This window comes from Rhyacophila brunnea, unplaced genomic scaffold, assembly GCF_057557595.1.
Source record: "Rhyacophila brunnea isolate RB1 unplaced genomic scaffold, BYU_Rbru_1.0 scaffold_4, whole genome shotgun sequence".
NCBI lineage: Eukaryota > Metazoa > Arthropoda > Insecta > Trichoptera > Rhyacophilidae > Rhyacophila > Rhyacophila brunnea.
Genome location: NW_028233068.1, coordinates 21,874,104 through 21,896,096, shown reverse-complemented (window position 1 = coordinate 21,896,096; position 21,993 = coordinate 21,874,104). Strand labels below are relative to the sequence as shown.

At 29.7% G+C, this 21,993-nt stretch overlaps 1 protein-coding gene across 1 annotated transcript in view; it reads right to left on the bottom strand.

Moving 5' to 3' along the window:
• The window catches only part of LOC147067089 (semaphorin-2A-like), a 110,910-nt gene that overhangs the window by 16,279 nt on the left and 72,638 nt on the right, over nucleotides 1-21,993 (bottom strand). The window contains exons 7-12 of the mRNA XM_085954828.1: nucleotides 12,288-12,692; nucleotides 8,541-8,808; nucleotides 7,998-8,143; nucleotides 7,495-7,798; nucleotides 6,536-6,724; nucleotides 919-1,053 (exon numbers count right to left, since the gene is read on the bottom strand). Coding sequence (XP_085810954.1) covers nucleotides 919-1,053; nucleotides 6,536-6,724; nucleotides 7,495-7,798; nucleotides 7,998-8,143; nucleotides 8,541-8,808; nucleotides 12,288-12,692 — 1,447 coding nt within the window. The remainder of the gene's footprint in view (nucleotides 1-918; nucleotides 1,054-6,535; nucleotides 6,725-7,494; nucleotides 7,799-7,997; nucleotides 8,144-8,540; nucleotides 8,809-12,287; nucleotides 12,693-21,993) is intronic.

Sequence of the window (21,993 nt, the reverse complement as noted above, 5' to 3'; positions counted from 1 at the left end):
TTACAATATTGTAAAAAAATGTGAATTTGTCATATATTTGGTACATAGCTTACGTTGTTATTACATTATTTTTATGATTATATTTATTATTAAAATTTAGTTAATTAGATTTTCAAATTTGTATCCTGGAAATTTTTGACTAATTCATAGCTTTAATATTTTTATATCTATTTTAAAAAATCGATTCTTATAAAAAATATAAATTTGTATAACTTGAAATCATTTTTATTTATATAAAATCTTATTTAGGTATGATCACAATATTTAATCTCGAAAAATCTTTTTAATATTTTCAGATACATATTTGTTAATAAATACAGTTGAAATTGTAAATTATAAAAAAAAAATCTCAAATTGCAAGCTTCGTATTTTTCCGCTAGTTTTTCTGTTGGAATAAATGATCCCCATTAACGTATACTCACTACCTACATGAAATTAAACGGCGTTTATGCAATATAAAACTATTGTTTTGGGTCGCTACCCTGAAAAATACTTTACTTATTTAATACGAAGTTTTATAATAATTATACTTATTATTTCCAACTCTAAAAGTTAGAAGAAAAATGATATTTTACTAAGATTTATATTGTGTATAAATCAACCGATTGTCCTACATTACACATATTTAGATAGAAAAAAAACATTCCTTTATGTCAATAATCATATTAAAAGTAATCCCGAAATCCTAGGATTCTCACATTTCCTATCCTGGGATTTAAGGATCAAGCAGTCGAGAAGGATTGCAAACCTTATTTTACAGGTCTCACTATATTGGCGAAAACGAATGCCGTGAATAAAGTGATCGACGGTTCTGACAGGATTTGCGCTCGGGTCGGAAAAATTATATGTATTCGTTTTATTTTCTGTAAAACTGGGACGCAATTATCGCTCACAGTATATAAAATAAGTGAAAATTACCTGCTTGAATCGATCACTAGATTGTAGACAGCAACGATCCTCTTTCCTTGCCGACATTCAAACACTGCATTGTCCTTTTGGGTGAGACCGACGACTACTAAGCCTTGGTTTGATGTTATTATGAATTTGTCAGACCTGTGAAAGAAAAATGAATAAGTTTTTATGTAAAATGCTTGTACAATACCCGATGTTATAGAATCGATATTTTTATATGAATGGTCCAATTATTGTAAACTGTGAGAAATTGAGATAGTTCAATATTTGTCTAGACTTTTTATTGCACTGTCGCAATATTTCTTGTTAAGCAATGATGGAAAATGCGTAGGTTTAACAAGGAGTGAAACAGTTTCTTTGATTAGTAAAAAAAGATAAATCATCATCTAAGATGGCATATGATTTCGTTTAACAAATCAACGATATTTTCTTATTAATGAACACGACTTCTAATAATATAACTATACACTATTCATTCACCGTTATTCTGTACATAACTAATTTTCTATTTACATGTAATATACCAAATTTTTACCATTAAATTATTGCTCGAATTCATCATTGGAAACCTTAAAATAATTAACACCATTTCAAAAATATATATAATACAAAATATTAAATTATTCTGACCTTTTGCAAACGTGTAGCGCCCTATCATTTACCTCAGTATATCCATTATGTCTAGAAAAATACTATACTCGACCTTGGAATGTGCCAAAAAACATTTCAGAATCTTAATAGTAAAACGCCGTGTAAGAAATACGAGGGAGATAATTTTTAAATATTTGTCAGTTGCAAATGCATCCGTAAGGAGTAGCCAACCGAGCCTTAGAGGCTATCCTGCCAAAATGTGCGATTTTTTTTATAATGTGCAAGCATTTATAGCTCAGGTATCTAGTAAACAACCCAGTACTATGTGGGCCACTTGTGTGGTGTAATTGATTGTCTGATATGACGTATAAATGTACCCCTAATGTCATTGTGTTAATAATAATAATATACCTAACTCTGTGCAGAGGTATCAAATCTCAAGTCCGGTATTTTCTTAACCTTTACTACTAAATAATAATAATGTGATCCAAGCCCCTGCAAATATTCCCCTCCCTTTACTGAAATTCTAAAAATGAAGGACTCATAAACATTCCAATCCTGGATACAGTTAAGAGGAGTTATCGCGAGCCCCACAGTTTCAAAATTATCAAAATTAATAACACTATGATGATTGATATTATTAACAATTCATCCCTAATAATAAATCATTACTCCTGTGCACAATACTTTTATTTAAATTTTTGAAATACTTTTTGAAAACCACGGTACAACCCAACGTATTGTCATTAATCAACTGAAAGCTCTCGATGTCAAACAACAAGTGAAAAGTATTCTGAATACAGAAATTGGAAATATTGAAACTACAGTTTTTACATAGTCTGAGATATAATACAAGTGGAGCAGGATAAAATATGTGTTCTCTTTGACATTCAATAATGAATTACAATAGAAAAGAAAACAACTTAAGAACAAAAATGGATAACTAATGTCTTTAATGGATTAAAAAAGAAAAATAGAAAAATCAAAATGTATAGGAATATTTTATTTATAACACTATCAAAAGAAAATAAATCGTCCAGATAAGAAGATTGTATGTACGACAAATTCAAAGAAATTTCATATATCCTACTGTCAAATAGATCAACGCTAGCATTAATGATAGACTTCTTTTTTATATTATGTAGTCGGAAAAATACATAATTAATCAAATGAAAATCTTTTAATAGTTTTAAACTAAAGAATGTAATGGTTGCTAAAGTTGAATTAAATATGAATCTGCCTAAGATATTAGAGTACTGACAAAAATTATCTACAAAAAGTTAATATAATAAAGGGTGGTTAGTAAAAAAATATAATATATATATATATATATATATAATATCTCTTAATGGGAAATAACGATATCGTATTACAACGATGGATTATTTTCGTAAATAAATATTTATCTATATCATAAATAATAAATAATATACAATACAAACAAAAACTTTGAAAACAAAAAGCACGAAGTTAGGTATAATTTGGAAAAAAGCTTTATATTAATTCTCTTCAATCCTATAATTATGGTTGAGTATTTTTTATTAACGTGAGTATCAGCTATGTATAGTAATATTATTGTTATATACATCAAGTACCTATTTAATAATTTGATTTGTACAATTTAATAGACTTTATTTGATATTATATTTTGATTCGAAAAATATTGCGGTAATATAATAAAATACCTATCAATAAACCATCAAATACATATTACTAAAGCTTCACAAATAGACCGCAAACAATTTCTCGGAGAAAATTGAAAATGCTTTCGGCAGGGGTGTAATGGAAATTAGTTATATATATAGGAATATATAGGTTCATGTTCAGATAGGATAGGGTTCATATCACCCCATATCCCTTTTCCTTCCGCATTCACTATCATTCAATTACCTATCAGACGATTTCTCATTTCCCGGGATATTTACGCAGAAAAAACTGCAAAATTCCCGGGTGGATGTCCTAGCCTGACCATGTTCTGTCTACTGCCCCAGTATATTCTACCTAAAAATCTTCATGCATATACAATATATCATTCTGCAGAACATTTAATTAATTGGATTAGATTTTCCCCACCATGTCAGCTCCAAATGGAGCATATGAATGAGACAATATATTTACAATACTTATATATATGTATTATGATGAATGGTTTGTTATTAAATAATGAGTGTAGCATAATTGACAAGGACGGGAATACAAATATCAATATCACGTATTCCTTTAAATTTCTCGGTCATTCGAAATGAATATAATAATTATATAAACATCACGTAATATGTAGTTATGCGAAATGAATCACATAAGTTTTTCGAGTATATTATATATCATGATTCGGTCATTTCAGTCAATAAGAACGAATTACATAATATGAGTCTTTTCCCAAAAAAAATTCTTTACATCTGAGTATGACGTCTTCAAATCATGAAGAATGAATCCCGCCCATTTCTTATTACAAATCTCTGCTCTATCACCAGATCCACGATCGTATATGGTGCAAATTCATAAGTGGGGACAAAATCTATATAATTTGTATGAATGCGGTGAAATCTAAACTGCTGAGAATATCATGAGACTTGAGCTCTGAATCTACCAATATGAATGAATGAGAATGATGACTCTCTAGTGAAAACCATTTTTGACGATTTAATGTTGGTACCTGTAATTTTATTTGTTCCCAGATCTCAATAATAATACGAGTATTATTTATTAAATATTAATTTTCACGTGGAATCAGTCAGTACATATAATATAATTTCGTAATGTTATGAGATAGAGGATAGCGGGTCATAGTTGATTGGACATGTCACTCGATTATAAGTTCTCGTTAAAAACACATCGCACCGAATTATCATTATATTTATTATATTGTATCGATTGTACCCTTGTAATTATTGAAACAGTAAAAAAATTCTCGCCTCCTCCATCATCACGAACAACTACTTACTGTCTTTCATCTGCACCACCTATCCATCGCCGAACCGGAATACCTACATAATATGCATCGAGTCAAAAAGGTGCAATTTTATTGGTTTCCTCATATACTTGCACTGACTACCCCATAACATTGTAACAGTCACAAAATAACTATAGCTGCCGTATTTTTGGGACTTTGAATATGATATTCTAGAAAAGATAATAACTAATTTCAAACAAAACGTTCCTTACGCCCTTTTTGACTTAGCATCTTTAGTATTGTCTATTCTTGTTAGACCCTACTGGCATAGGATTGAATGAATAAAATATGATATAATCAATTTCTTAAATCATGGGATATAATTCAGGTCGAATATTTAAAATGAAGTTACCTATCTAATTTGAGAAAATTTTGGATGAATAAATCCTAACATAAAATTTTAATCGCAATGCCTGATTAATTTCTTTGAATAATGTATAGTATTATGGAATAAAACATAATTTATGAATCGTGATAAATAATAACTTTTTATAAACTTAAAAGACACTTTCTCATTTGGGATTCGTTTTAGTTTTTAATTATTTTCTTAAGTTCTCTGCCTGCTTTTAATGTTTATGTAGCTAACATAAAATAATTATTTTGTTTCTTAATAAAAAGTCTTGAAATCTTTTATAATATATTTTCCGTTTGTGGAGCAAAGATTTTTCTGACTAATGAAATTAGTTGTTTTATTCCGCGAACTAATTAACGTTTGCTGGAAAATAAAGTATAAAAATATTGATTTCATCCTGTGTAATTTAGAGTATAACAAGTGTTTTGAGGGCTTTCCAGTGTTGCCTTGAATATTGATGAATTAACCTTATTGTTTTATTTCCACCTCAAAGATTTCCCATTATTAATGTTCATCAACTCGCTCGGATAAGATGTGTATTTTTATTTAAATATTGTGATTGGTTATACGTTTATGCTTACGTCATTTGCTTCCATAATATTGTGTTATAAAATGTTTTCTCAAAAAAACAAAATTTAATAACAAATAAAAATATTCATTTTGTGATCATGAAATGATTATTTTTTTCACTACATCAGTCAAACTATGTACCTACTTAACTAACTTTTCCAAACTTTTTTAGTACTTCGCCTCTTTTTTTCAAAGATTATTTATCTATTACAGTTAATATTTCAATTAAGTTTCGCCAAAGTATTTATGTAATTGAACATACATAATTTTGAAAAACACTTTCTGAGAGAATATATTATAGCCAATAGAAAAAATCTTTTTTTGAAAAAAGTAAGCCGGGAATCAAACCCTGCATCTCACGGGTTTACGCCCCATCCGTCGCATTTACCAATATGCTACGCAGTGACATACTAATTGCGATAAATTTTAACTATTATTATTATGCTTTTCAAAATTATGTATGTTCAATAATCAGAATGGTACATTCTTAAATCTGTGAATTATTCGTTGAATAAAAGAAATAGTTAATTATAATTTATGTAACGGTTTATGTAACTATTAAAAAAAATGTTTGTGAAATGAAAATAACTTAGAACTGAACTTTTAAAACTATTTATTAAATAACAAAGATGAACAGCATTACTGTAAGAATAAATATGTATAGTTATATGTATAAGTGTCTAAAATATTAATTACTTGATCCTTAATGCCCCATCTCTATACTGATACACCCCCATATCTCCCCCTTTTCACTTTGAAAACCACTTTGCACCTTCTTTTTATTAATACGTGTGTAATAAATTATAGAATATCCATGAATACGATTATCAAAAAATGAGTAGGTAAGAAGCAAAAAGGATTCTTTTCATTTTTGAAATCAAAAACACACACTCTTTCAATTGTCCAAATTAGACCAAATAAATTTTAATTTAAACAATGGTCTACAATAAAACTTATAATGTAGGTACATAAAAACCCATAAAAAACTGTGTTATTATTTTTATGCGTATGATGGAGAGAAGTCCTTTGGATTTTGAGGTAATCAAATGAGGGATTATCAGCAAAAAAACATAACTAATCTCTAACGGTTACATCACTACTACCGTCATTCTGTGTACATATTGATAATATAAATAATAATTATATATTTGTCTTACCTCTGTAGCAAATCAGTTGAACCATCCTTGTTTCTTCTGTGCCAAGAAAACGTTTCATCTTTCAAAACTTCAGGAGTGTTAGCATATACTCCGAAGTGGATACTCTGCCCAAATGTTGCAAGGACCTTCTTGGGCGGAATAAGTTTGTTGCAACCGTCTGGAGATGAGTCACTTACGTCTTGGAAAAGCCTTTATATAATAAAGCTTCCATTATAATTTGAATGAAAAGATTTTTCAAAAAGGTTTGAATGATGTAATGGTGGTTGAGATACGAGATAATGGCAAAATATTATTTTTTCAAATGCAATGGATAGAAATGCTTTAATCATTGAAGAAAAACACCAGTAAAACTTTTGTATACTTAATAAATTAGTATTTTTAGATAAATTTTGAACAAGATTAAAATCATTCAAGAAATAGGCATTTGCTCCTAATTTTATTACATGCCACTAAATTTGGAGTTATGTAACTTTTAATTACTTAATATATTTTATTCAAAGCTCAATATGCTTACACAACATTTAAGAAAGTAATTATTCAAAATACATAACTTTGAAAAACCTAAAATAACATACTTAAACATGGTAACAAAACAAATTTCTATTATTGAGGGAGTTAGAAAACACCTCAGATAACGTAGTTATTAAATAATATCCGCACAGTTTAAATGAGTACTATTTGAGTTGGTAGCTAAGTTATAAATGTTTTAGTCTGGCAAGCAAAAATTATGTGTTCTGATTCTTTCCAGTGCAACTATTATATTACTACGTTTTTTTGATTGGGTATATTCCAAGAGATTTTTTAAGTTTAATTTTTATATATTATAGTACTGTTATAAGACCTAAAAATGGAATCAATTTACTGTTCTTATTTCTTAAAGTGGTTACAGTTTGTATGGTAGCTTATATTGTATAAGAATACTAATAATTAAATTAATTAAAACATATATTTATTCTTACCCTTCTGAATATGTTTGACACGTGTCTTTTATACTGTTCCAACCACAGTACGGATCTCGCGAACATCTAACGCAAGAATCATAACGATTTTTACAAAGTCCATCAAATCTCACTTGAACTATTTGTCGATCAGAGCCGACATAAAGGCTGGAAAATTTCTTCGAGTGGACCATGGATACTATTGCTTCATCATCAGGAAAGATTCTCCAAATATCTTGAAGAAAACTTACACTTTCCCTATCTGAATCTTGGTAGGTGGTGTTGCCACTTTTCCATTGTACGATTTTATAAACGTAACCTTTACCTGAAATAGTATTAATATATTATTAGAGGCGTAATTAAAGGATAATTTATTTGCGGTTAGATATTTGAACTAATTTCGGCCATTAAACGGCAGGATAATTAATTTGGTTGAACATGCAAATAGGCCATTAAATAATTTTAGTATTAATATATGGGATAGATATTTTAAAATAATATAAGAGAGAAATTCGATAGCATACTTGTCCCTGCATAATAAATGGTAAAGCTTTCATTGTTGGTATAATTTATTTTGTCGACAACTAGGACTGTGAAATATACATCTCTTTGTAAGAAAATGGGTCCGTCATACTTTGGTTTGATTGACTCAAACATCATCGGATGTGATCTAAAAATAAATTAAACATTGTAATACATACCAAAATATGTATCTAAGTAAGTATGCATTTTTTTCTAAAATATGATAATCAAGTGTGATTTATAGTAAAATTAAAACAATTTCTTAAATATAAAACATTGAAGAATATCAAAAAATTATATTTTATGTGTTTACAAATAAAATATAAAAACAAAAAAAATTGAAGGTACATACTCTAATAATAAAAAAGTACGTAGTTTTCTCATTAAATCGAAAATAATAACAGGAACAGGTACCTACCCATATTTTTTTAAATGGAAAAATAATACATAAAGAAAATTAGATAATTTAGAACAACAACTGTTTTCTGGTGAAAATAAACTAATTAATATATAAGTATGTATCGAAATGTGATTTAAAAAAATACCTCATAAAATTAACCGAAGCATCAGTGACTTGCTGCGCTCCTTCTTGAACGCACATGCCGGGCCTCGGTTTAGGTACCCTGTCCTCCGGAAGCGGCCCAACCACCCTACCGGAAGTTGGAGTAGTGTCTTTGAATGCTGCAGAAAACGGAAATGCTACGTCAGCGGAAGTGTAGGCGCAGAGCAGGGATGCAGCCATAAACGAACCCGTCACGCTCGTGAACGCACCATAGATATGCGAGTCGTCGCCAGGAATTTTGTAAACGCTCTCTATAAACAAAATAAACTGTAAATATAAGCAGGCATTTACTAAAATTCAGATTTCACACTTTTGTTTTATTTGAAATCAAAAGAAAAAGTGATGAGGATTGTTAAATATGCCCCGCGCTGCAAAAATAATATTCAATGTCAAAGAAAGTGTGAATCATTCATTTTAAGCGCGTAACATATGAATTATATCATAAGTGGTATATTATACAGGTATCAAATTTACAGGTAAATTATACAGGTAAGAAAGTTATAACAAAAATATATTTTGTTTTTTTAAGATAGGAAAAATCAATTCATTGATCAGACACGAAAATTCATTTCACTTGTTTCGAATAATCTTAATGTAAAATTTCTCATTATTTTTTCTGATTAGTTTACACTTTAGAATGAACACGTGATCGTAAATCAGGCTTTCACATTTTATACTTTGAGAATTTTTTTGATTAAAATAAGGTTTACTTACGAACTATATAGATTCCATCCTTAATATAGGACGGATCTTGAAGACATACATTGATTTATGCTTGTTTTAGTTGGTTGTTGAGGATATCAAATCAATTACCGAAGGATTATTTGCTTTATACAAGAGTGTGCTTTGGAATATATAACGAAATTACCTAAATGATGGAAATGTTACTACAAGCAGAAATCTATAAGCCATTTAAATTATTGGTGTCGAGTCAACATATAAGATCGATCATAATAATAGTTTTACCTACATGTATTCAAATTGCAATAATAATTATTGATAAATTAATTTCGTTATTAGCCTAATAATTTGACACTTAAATTATCTACGTGAATCTGGACAAACATATTTAAATATATAAACATATTTAAACATAAGCATATTTAAAAAATATTTTTTTGTTATTATTAAAATAAAATTATACAATGCTGAATATTATACATAATAATAAATGATTTAAAACTGTTAGATTTTTTGTTGAAAATAGAAAATTTTGTAAAACTTCAAAACTTTCCTACATTTGAAAAATCTAAATAAACCATACTGCACAGGCCATAGTTGTTGGAAATTATTCTCTAAAAACGTTGGACCTAGCTAAATTTTAACGTAAATCGTTCACTGTACAGGTGAGTGTTCTTATTCCTTAAGCAATCGCTCCGTCTCATGAGAATTATTTCTGGTAATTCACTACTTATCGATTTTTTTGTATATTTCTTTTTAATAGATATGCTTTTAAGATTTTGGGTATTTTTAATAAGAATACAAAATTCTTATATAAATAATGTATATTCAGTAGTAAATAATAATACAAAAAAACTAATTAAATAATTATTATTTATTCAAATAAAACGCAAACTTTATCGTACATATTGATAACACTTTTATTGAATTGTTAGTCCTAGTTGAAAATGTCTCTCAGAGGCGGACGATACCGGTCAAGTTATTTAATAAAGTTGTAAACAGCACGATACAATTTTCGTTTTATTTAAATTAATAATACAATGCATTTCCACCATGAATTGACAGTTAATACAATAAAATAAATTAATTATTATTCTCAAGAGCAAGGCTGTCATAACTAATATTTGGATAAATACCATAGACACCAGCTATAAAACTCTCTTTAATAATATCATTATTTTGAGTTAAAAAACAAATCTAGTTGAATTATTAGAAATAATTTGAACGAGACATAGACGGTTTGATAAGATAACGGCGCCAGATATTGAAATACGTGAGTTGGAATCTCTTTCAGTCCAACTGTTATCTCACCACTGTTTCAGTACGCACCCAATTAAATAAAACGTATATTTTTTGTAATTTGTATAAATGCTTTTTTTTATATTTGTATAGATACTAATATATCAATGTCATACTCAACTTATAATGTCATAACATTATGCCATTTAATTGAAAAAAATATTGTATTTAGAATAAACAATCATAAAAGTGTATGGAAGGTTATAGGTATTATGGAATATGTTTTTTGTGTGATATCATTAAAATTACATGAAACGTCTGTAACATCACTATAGAAAATTTTGCTGATGTAATGGCATTTTAGCAACAACATGATATTAAAAAACTATGTAAAATTGTAAATAGTATTTTATTTCAAGAATATTTTTTTGCAGATTGACTATTTTCAGCAGAATCTAGAGAAAACCTTCTCGCATCTGATCTATATCATATCTCATTTATTTTAATTTTTTGTGGACTGGCTACTTTCTGCATAACTGTGTCCAGTTTGTGTAGAGGTGGTAAAAGGCAAAACTCGGGTCAAACCAATTTATTGAAATGGGAAAGTATAAAAATCAATTACAATATAAATTCAAATTCCATTAATAATTACCCTCAGTCGATAGTATTATTAATTTTCATCAAAATAAATAGCTACATCCATTTCAAAAATCTTCATTATTAAGATAGGTGCATTGTCTGAAAGTTGAATTGAAATCCTTCTTTTAGATCGCCGAGCAAAGTGATTAATGAATAACTCCAAAATAGCTTTTCCTTAACAATGGCCTAGAAACGTAATTAAATAATTGTCACAGAAGACGATAATTCGTGACATGCTTTTCAAGAGCTTTACAAATTAATTATTATTTTGTTTTATGTATCGTGCGTAATAACTTTGAAAGCGCTAGAGGCTTTAATAAACGTAATGTTTCTATATAGGTAAGAAAGCTGCAATTATCATTAATTGAAAATTATGCTTAATATTAATTTTATATATTATTATTTTCATATAACAAAATACTCTATCAAAAGTTTTCAGTGGCAGATGTTTATATAAATACAGAGTATTTATTTTTTAATAATAAATAATGCTACTTACTCGATATTATACCCATTAAACGATATTAATTATTTATATATGTAATTTTCATATACGACAAAATGTCAGTGAAAACTTGCTTAATATATTCAATATTATTACTACTATAGAAGTATCAAAAAAAAATCTGCATATCCCTTAATCTAATCTCTAATATGGATTATATGGAAAAATTGAAAGTATTAGTTGCTACTCATTCGCTTTAATTGGTCAAAACACATATAATTGAAGTAAACATCATGTCAATTTCTTCCAATAGTTTGAACCCACAACCCAAGCAATTAAAACACATGTTTCTAACCTCTACTCTAAAGAGGGCGTTTGAAACTGTATATATATCTAGTCTCATAATTTTAAGTGTAAAGTATGTATAATATGTATAATTATAAGTATAATAATATTATTTCTTATGATTCGTGTCAAACTATAATAATGGAATTTTAATATATACATACATTCCGCTATCATTGCAGCATCCATTATTTGACACTTTGCATTGAATTTGATTCAGCATACATATGCAATCCGGCGTTTACCGGACGCAGGATTACAATAATATATTTACCACTAACTAGTGGGTAGCAGGGTTAATTGAAAGCATTCAGCAAGATATACATGTCTAATACCTACCAACTTATAACAATGCAATTGAAATATGTCAAGCGAACTCACCGAGTTGGTCATAGTGCGGAGTGGAACAGGTGATCTCCGCCTTGGCAAACGTCGTCCAGTGGCGTCGGTCTCTCGGGCCCCCCTTATCTTCGCTACATACCCGCGCCACCCTCGAAGAACGCCACTGAGGCGAATCTGACAGACCTTCACTAAAGTGACCCACGTGACCTTGGATCCTATTCTGGTGAACTTGGCCATGGTGGCTCTGACCTTTATGGCTTTCGTGACCTCTAACGGTTTGGCCTTGGTTGGTGTGACTTAAAACCGTATATTCCTTGTGGGTATAGGGCATGTCGGAAGGCGATCTAAGGTCTCTATACTCGTGTGAAGTATCGCATGCTACTCGTTCACGCATGAAAGCGTATATGTTGGACCCCAGAGACTGGAGGGAGACGAAGATCGGATCTAAAAAGAAAGCTTTCATCTTTATTATATGTCGGTCAATATACTATCGTTATCTATATAGTGTATATTATGTAGGTTCGTAGAAAGATACGATACTTATATAAAATTACTATCGTATAATAAGTCTTCAAAAATCTACAGATATATAAATATTCAATTCGACCGAAATTTGTATTGAGGATTTGATACTATGTTATGGTTATCTACGGGCACCATTGGTGCTCGTAGTTCTAAATAACTTTGAACTTTTGCTTAGAGCAGTGTTTACAAAAGTGTGGTACGCAAAGGGCATGCGGTCTTCAAAACTATATCCAGAATTGTATGATTTATGATATTATTGTGATAGTTTTCCCCCTGTTCGACTGTTTTTGTCCAACATGGAGATACGCCGGTAAAACAATGTCTTTAAAAGGGTATGTCCATATTGCATATTTGTGAGTAGACTATTCTAAATTATAGAGTCAATATAAATATATTTTGCTAATGCATATCTGATTTACAATGAACTATTTCCTTTTTAATATCACCAGAATATAATATTATAGTGATATAATATCGATAACCTAATATAATTGTTGTTTTTATTTAATAAAACGCAATTTTTTTGTAGTACTTATTCCACTTTTAATCAATAGATTAGGACCGGTTTCGTCCGCCTAAGAGGGACATTTTCAACAGTTGAATAATGTGTGGAATAAGTACTACAAAAAAAATGCGTTTTATTAAATAAAAACAACAATACAATGCAGTTCCACCTTGAATTGACAGTTAACAAAATAAAAGAAACTAATATAAATAAAGGCAGGTGCAGAATTCGGAAAAAAACCTTAGAAAAATACATATTATTAGAAAAAATCTTGAAAAACTCGTCGGGACCATATTTTTTTCAAAGTTGTTTTCTAATATTTGTGTTTCCAAAATAATGTATGTTGAATAAAGAATATTAAATTCTTAAATCTTACGAAATATTCGTTGAATAAAAAATGTTTATTGATAAAGATAATTTATTTAAGTAACTACATAATATGATGAACAAATGTATATAAAAAATATATATTAAACTACTTTGGAAAATATGTAAGTAGAATATTTTATAATACGTTCTAATAGTTAATTTATTGATAACAATATTTAATGTACTATTTAAAGTGTTATCATTGATTTTTTATTGACTTATACACCACACCCAGACAAATTCAAGTAATTTTTAAAACCAGATATCTGTATGACATTATTAGATTCAGATATGTCCATATTTAAAAGCAAATGTTTGGATACCTAAATATTATTTTATTATTACATTATTGATATAATATAAGACCAAATTTGATTAGGCTTATATCAATATTCATTCATAATATGTATATATATTTTGTTATAAATTAAGATTCATAAAGTCACTTTTCCCCACAGTAAGATAGGAACGGGGTGATAATATAATATTGAAATAATGTCGTTATAATATCATAAAATAATTACAAATTGTTGAAAATGTCCCTCTGAGGTGGAAAAAACCGGTTCTAATTTATTGATTAAAAGTTTAATAAGTACTACAAAAAAATGCGTTTTATTAAATTAAACAACAAATATATTATCGATACCTACCCTATAATATGGATACAGCAACAAAATAATACGTCTATGATAATGGCATTTGAAATTTTTACACATAGTTTAGTTCCAATTTAAAAACCTTGATTTTTTAGGGAAATCTGTTTTTTCATTTTAATCTTTTAGTTATTTGCAATGAGCTATAAAATGTTACAGTTTAATAAAAAATCAGTGTAGACATTTCCGTATACAATTGAATAAATAATTTAATCCCAGAAAGCATTATTTGATAGTAGGACACGTCATACAAGAAATACTTGTTGACTTGTTTTTTATACTGAATTATAAATAAAAGATTAAATATAAAATTATAAATAAAAGAAATTTATTCAAAATCATAAAATTTTTAGTTCTTTCAGTATATAACTAGGGTATCGTTATAATATAATTGTAACATTATATTGATATATAATATATAAATTAATTGAATATTTGATTTAACCAGAACTGAAAAATGCTTGAATATGGAGAAAATCATCATCATTGGCTTTTAAAATCTGTGAAAATCTTGGCTGTTATCTGTTCGTTCCATTCTGTAGAGTCTGGATCTAAACACAAATTGAAAATAAAACAGTATGTATTTTTTTTCCAGATGCAGAATTCCACCCCGCAACCAACGGCTTCTATCATGGGGATGGCAAAAATATTATTGTTTATTATCTTTATGAAAATATACGAGATCCGAGATCATTAATCACAGTTCATTTACTTCAGTTATATCTAGGAATAGCCATTTATGCTTGGTACCTAATTTGCTCCCAAGTGTATAAACTTATTATTGAATTATGTTCCACCTCGAAGCATCTTCTCAAATTATTATGATCTGCGTAATCCTGCCTTTCTCATATTATATTCTTACCTACCCACCCCTCTCCCTGTAATTAGGCAGTACTTTTTTATATCTCAATGCCATAATAACGGGATGCCTTTGAACATAAAGATTTTCATTGGCATTGTGGACAACGAGCCAACCGTAAAAATAAGAATAAAATTAATTTAGTACCAAGGGATTTTCTCGAAAACAATAATAAAAATATTGTTTCCCGTTGGTTTGAAATCGTATTCATATTTCGTTTCCGTCGGTACTTAAATATTTATATAGAAATACAAAACTAACTTAGCAGTCTCACGAATATGTTTCGTAACATATTTTTTTTTATGACACACAGATGTGAGCCACTTGCTCAACCTATGCTCTTGGTACAAATACATATTGAAAAACTACATGTGATTTTTCCAGACGCGAGATTAAAACCGATACCCGGACATTTGCTACTCCGCCATCACGGGCAGGTTATGTAAATAATAATGTTTTATATAAATACAAACTCTGTTAACGTTGTGAATTTATGCTAATGTAATGATAAAAGTCTATCGTATGGAACCAAGCAGTGACATGTACTGTCGCTTGGCTGGCGAAAAACGAAAAAATAATAATACCTACGCACTATGGTATTTAAAATGTCTTATTATCTATCTATAGTGTACAATGTACATTAACGCCATGGCAATTTGTTATAGCCTATTCCCATTAAATATAATAAGCTATTTCTTTTATTCGACGAATAAGACATAATATTTGGGAATGTAACATTCTATATACTGAATAAACATAATTTCAAAACATCTCGTGCATATACACATTAGAAAAAATCATTTTGTAGAAAAAAATTCGATACCCGACGGAACTTGAACCTGTAACTTCTGGATTCGCGAGAGTATGCTTTTACAATTAACACAATTACTGCGTACCTTTTAATTAATTTTTAATTACCACGTTTAAATAACATGGTAATTGCATCTAATGGCCGTTTAACGGGGACACGGCAGCCGTGTCGTCCGCGTCGAACGAGATTTATTAAGCTATGGGTATCTTATTGAACTACGACGATTTTAACTAATAATTTTTACATGAAATGCTTAAATGAAAAATCATACTGACGCGAATCCAGCAGATATAGGTTCGAGTCCCGTCGGGTGTCGTATGTTTTTTCTCTACAAAATGTTTTTTCTAGTGTGTAGGTATACGCATGAGATGTTTACAATGTATGTATATTTAATATAAATATAACAAACATACTTATTAGAAAAAAAAATACGACCGAATGAAACTTTCACCTGTAACCGTCGCGATCCAGATGATATGCTTTACTGATTAAGTTACAAATGCTCACTAACCACGCTCAAATTTGTTAAAAAAACGTAAATGATAAATTTTTTGTTTGGTGATAATACTGCAAAGAAAATTCCGCACACAGCACATTACGCATGTAAAAAAATAGCACACAAATATATATTTAGATATAAAAATAAAATTAAACAAGATGTAAACAACTTTTCTAAATAATGTAAAGATAATTCAGAATCTATTGATTAGTTTGTGAGCTGTGAGCGAAATTTTCTGTGCGGAATCTACCGATTACTACGAGTATTTTAAAAAATTCCGTAAATATTGGTGAACATAATTAAATTGGTATTTTTTACAGTAGATAGTGACCTTGATTGATAAATAAAATCAAGACCTCTCCGAAAAAATGTTTTGATACACAATCTAATAATTAGCTATTTTATTTTCATTATACATGAATTTATAAAAAATTGATGAACTTTGATTTTGGCGGAATATAACGTCTTTGAGTGTTCACTGCCATTAAAGTTTAAGTAATTACTTTGATAGGCTTTGTGAAAATCGCTTTGAAGAGTGACGCCACGCGAATACGCTAAAATATTTATAAGCTCAAAATAGTTCAAAGTCGAGGTATTCGACGGAATAAATTTAAATTATTGATTTCATACCGTTAGGTCTTATTTTCTATCCCAGTAAATAATTACACAGAAACTATTTATAATTAATAGTGTTAAGCTATCTTTCGTGCGCCTAACAAACCTTCCGAGAACTGAGATCCAATGTTGCTTGTGAATACCACGCACATCTATCTAGCGACAGTCATGCGTAGCCTTCGAAACGTATTGATATTTGACACGGTGATCGGCGAGCCGATATAGGATTGACCAATTCGTAGGTATTTGTTTGTGACTTCGACCCTCCGACTCGGAGTCCGAGAAGGATGCAACTTGTCGAATGCAACAGCCAGACCTTTTTTTTCAGACGAAACAATTGCATTCGACCAATCTGCCGAGCTCCATTTGGCAACGCGTGTTTTGTTGTTTTGTAAAATAAAGATGACGTCACATTGACGTATTCGACACGTTTATAGTTGGACGAACTCTGATGTGAGAGCCGGTTTAAGGTGTATGGTTCCAAATCACATTGAAAAATAATATGAAAATTAGCAAGACCAAGGATTCTAACTCAAGGCACACGGCTTCATAAGCAGGCTTACCGTATTATACTTAAAAATCGTATAATTATACTATTTCTATAATAGTAATCAAATGGATTCGCATAATGTTGGATGGTTTTTTAATAAGAATTATTTATTCATTTGGATAGATTGGTGACTTGAGACCAGCCTGGAAATTTTTACAGTTGGTTAACGTACATTATTCGTATGAAAAATGTACAAATGTTGACTTGAAACGCGGTAAAAGATCGGTAAAAATGTAATGCTCTGTATGATCTCATTCAACAAATTCAAAATTCAAATTTTGAGAAAACTGTGACAATATATTTAGACATAATATATATTTTATTCTTAAATTGTGATACAATATTTAGTAAAAAATGTACTTGCAATTCATCGGTCTACTGAATTTTTTCCCAGTGCCAGTCCAGTGCACTTGCTTGTTAGAAATTGGCTATAACGTTATTTGAATGTAGGAATGGGTATACTTAAGGCCAATACAATTGCCGTGATTTGGTTACACATGGATTTGCATATTGATTTAAAAATGAAGACTGATGTATCACCAGTGCTACGCTCTACCTTTGTGATATTGCGGACAAAAAAGGGCACAAACAAAAAAAATACACAGTTTTAGATAAGTAGTCTAATCCCAAGTTTGTTATATTGATATTATTACTACCTATTTAGTATTTTGTGTTCTAATAACATTTTTCTATGTGGATGAATTTTCTTTCCTCTGTTATAATAATTAAGTACTTACTAACATCCATTCAAGTTTTCCTTATCACCGACCCAACAGAAGTTTAATACAAGTTTTCATGGAGTGGACATGTTATAATATTTTTTTAGCAAACAAAATACATTTCCTACACATTCAGCTAATGTGCGTTTGATGGTAATTGCTGCTACAAAATGAGGAAAGGGCGTCTAACCAAAGAAAAAAGTTTTGTCTTTTACGGGCAGCCATTTTCATGATACTAACCAAAAGACCTGAACCTCATTATGTGAATCAAAACTACTAACATAATAATATAATATTGGTTGTAATAACGTAACATAACCAAATTATTTAAGTAATAGTGCATACAATTATTTTTAAAGAATTTTCCAAGGCTTTGAACCGAAACTTAACCGAAAACCAGTAAAAACCGTTATGTTTGTCAAAAAAAAAAAGGATTTTTTTTGGTTCGGTACATATTCAAACACGCGTGTTAGGTGCAACACGTCTTACGTCTTGGGTCTTGGAAACCTTTAAAAATTAATTTGAACCGAAAACCGGAAAAACCGTTATATATTTCAGTGGGTCTATTCTATACTTATCGAACACTAAATTGATAAATAGTATCAAACTTAGGGTAGGTTTGTATCAAAATATTAGCACTTATTGTAACAATTACACGAAGCCGGTTTTTATTGTTGCAATAAGTGCGATATTTTAACAGCAGCAAGATAGGTGCTGTTAAAATATAGCACTTATTGCAACAATAAAAACCGGCTTCGTGTAATTGTTACAATAACTAATAAGTGCTAATATTTTGATACAAACCTACCCTAAGTTTGATAATATTTTTCACTTTATCACTTTAGCGGTCGATAAGCATAGAATAGACCCACTGAACGAAATCCGGTATATATATGTATATTTTTCTTGAACCGGAACGAAAACCGAAATGAAAAAAAATAATGGTTCGAAGCCTTGGAAGTTTATATGTTTAAGTTTCCGAAAGCAGTTTCAGTTTAATTAAAAATATATATGAAGCTAACGTAATTAAAAGTTACTATGATAAAAATAACAGCATTATAAAATATCTCGATATTACTTACCAACTTACCACACTACTTCAAAGTATATAGACTACCAATAAAAAAATCTCTACAACGTTGTATATTGATTACATCTCTATAGATTTTGCTCATATATTATCTCCACTTTTATTTAGTTTCTTTCCATAGGTATATAATGAAAAGTTGTAGCAAACTTATTAAAGATTATAAATATACCGGTGATTTTTAATTATATAATCAGGTATATCTTCATTTATAAATTTGGATGCATGTAGGACATACTACAAAAAGATCAAAATGTATTATATTTAGATAAAAACAACAAAAAATAGATAGGTGTCGTGTCGTTCAACGAATTATATAAATTAATACTGTCACTGTCACTCACACTCTCTCTCATACATATATACACACACAAAGGACACTAAACGACCACAAGGTGGTCCTAAAAGCCACTGGATCAACAAACTACTGATTATGTTCCGTGAAAACGTAGCTGTGATATGCTTAGAATCGAGGTGAGTGAAAGTACTATGGGGAATAGATTACGTATTAAACATCCACCTTAGCTGATGATGATTGATAAATTCAATATAACACCGCTCATAGCTTGCAATTTTTCCCTGTGGAATTGCTCACTGGCCAAGCCTCAGCCTGCTTGCATTAACTTCAACGTAAACCATGTAAGTTTTTTTAATAAGTTCCATATCATACCAAGTTAGGAATTTCTTCAGGGATAAAACCATAACACAGGGTGCTCCATAAATTCGAATAAATGTATTTATCAGATTACTTAGTATTTTACATTTACTTTAGATTCAATAGTAATTATATCAAATTGTTATTAATACTGTACATTAATATATAATCGTTTCGAGTTAAATTTTCACACTAAATCAATAGTATTATAAGACTATTATTATTACCAATTATAAACCAATTCTCAAAGATATACTATAATAATATGAAAATTACGTAGCTCTAAGCAGCTGTCAAAATTCTCAATATGAAATGATTGTAATTCAAAGCCATAATTATTAACATCCGTAGGTTTGATTCTCAATATTATGTATTACATACCTGTGTTAGTAACTGTGACACTATTGGTAGATAATAAGTAATTACATTACTTCAATGTCGGTATAATAACCATTAATATAATTACGGAATTTGACGATATTATATTACGATTAGTAATTACTAAATATAGTGAATTATCGGCAACGTATTATAATATATATTATATATATTCATCTTAACATGAATTTATTATTATACGTCAGGCGCGTACATTAGGTGGGGGTCCGGACCACCGCTCCCAGAAAAATAAAAATTATTTAGGTGATTGGAATATTACTTTCATCTTCGTCAGGTCCTCATGGCTGAGGATTGTGACCTGGATGTCTTCTAAAATCTAAACGGGTTTCTCCAATTCTCTTTACATCCTAAGACAATAATGCAATAACTCGCAGACGAGCACGCTTAGTTAGTAGGTGCAGGCCAGGTGACCATCGCTAGAATATAAGTGTGGAGTGTCTGAGTATGAGGAATGTACTAATATGGAACCACATTAAAAAATCAATAAAACATTATTATGGATATATTGGCCCCCATACCGTTATTCTGTGTGCGCATCTGTTTCATCGAATTCAAATTCATTGTTATTTTTAGGTTTAACACTGAAAATAAATTCATTACATATAAAAATTCTGAGCTTTATCACGTCGTGAGTTTTATCAGATGCCTCTCTGTCGCATTAAATAGGTCTTTTTATACTTTAATCTCATAGCATTGATAATAATCGTATTTAGTCTATCTCGGACAAGATCCAAGCTGGCATGGTTAACTGGCGATATGCTCAAACAGTAAATTTAATATTGGTAGAGGAAAGAAAGATTCTTTTGGCATTGTTGCCACGACGAAATCACGTTGGAATGGTGTTAGTGTCATTTGATAGTAACGATACCAATACCGCATGCACTACCACAATAATCTGATACCATTCTACCTATACTTGATAAAGAACGCAATGTGTGTTAAATACGTATGTTGTAACATACATACTAAGTAATTTTATATATTATCATGAATTACCATCAAATGAATGCTGCGCATCTATTCTATTCACAAGACTGCTTTCGGCCGCTACGGCAGCTATCTAGGATAGGTTTGTAGCGAAGTATTAGCACTTATTTTAACAATTACATTAAGTTAGTTGTATTTTTTACAATAAGTGCTATGTTTTAACAGCAATTCTTTTGGCTGTGGTAATTTTTAGAGCAATATAGACAATTTTGACTGCTTAGACGGTTAAATTATTGTAATTGTTACAATAAGTGCTAATACTTCGATACAAACCTACCGTAGATAGCTGCCGTAGCTACCGTAGCGGCCTAAAGCAGTCTTGTGTATAGAATATATGCGCAGAATCTCTTGAAATTTTTTTTAAACTTGATCATACACAGTACAGACCACGCTGTATAGAAAGGTTTCTTTATTCATACATAATATCAGAAAAAAAACCTTTTTAGAATGTGAACGCTGCGATAATAAACAAAGAATATTACTCAATATGAAAATTCCTCTCGAAAAGTCCG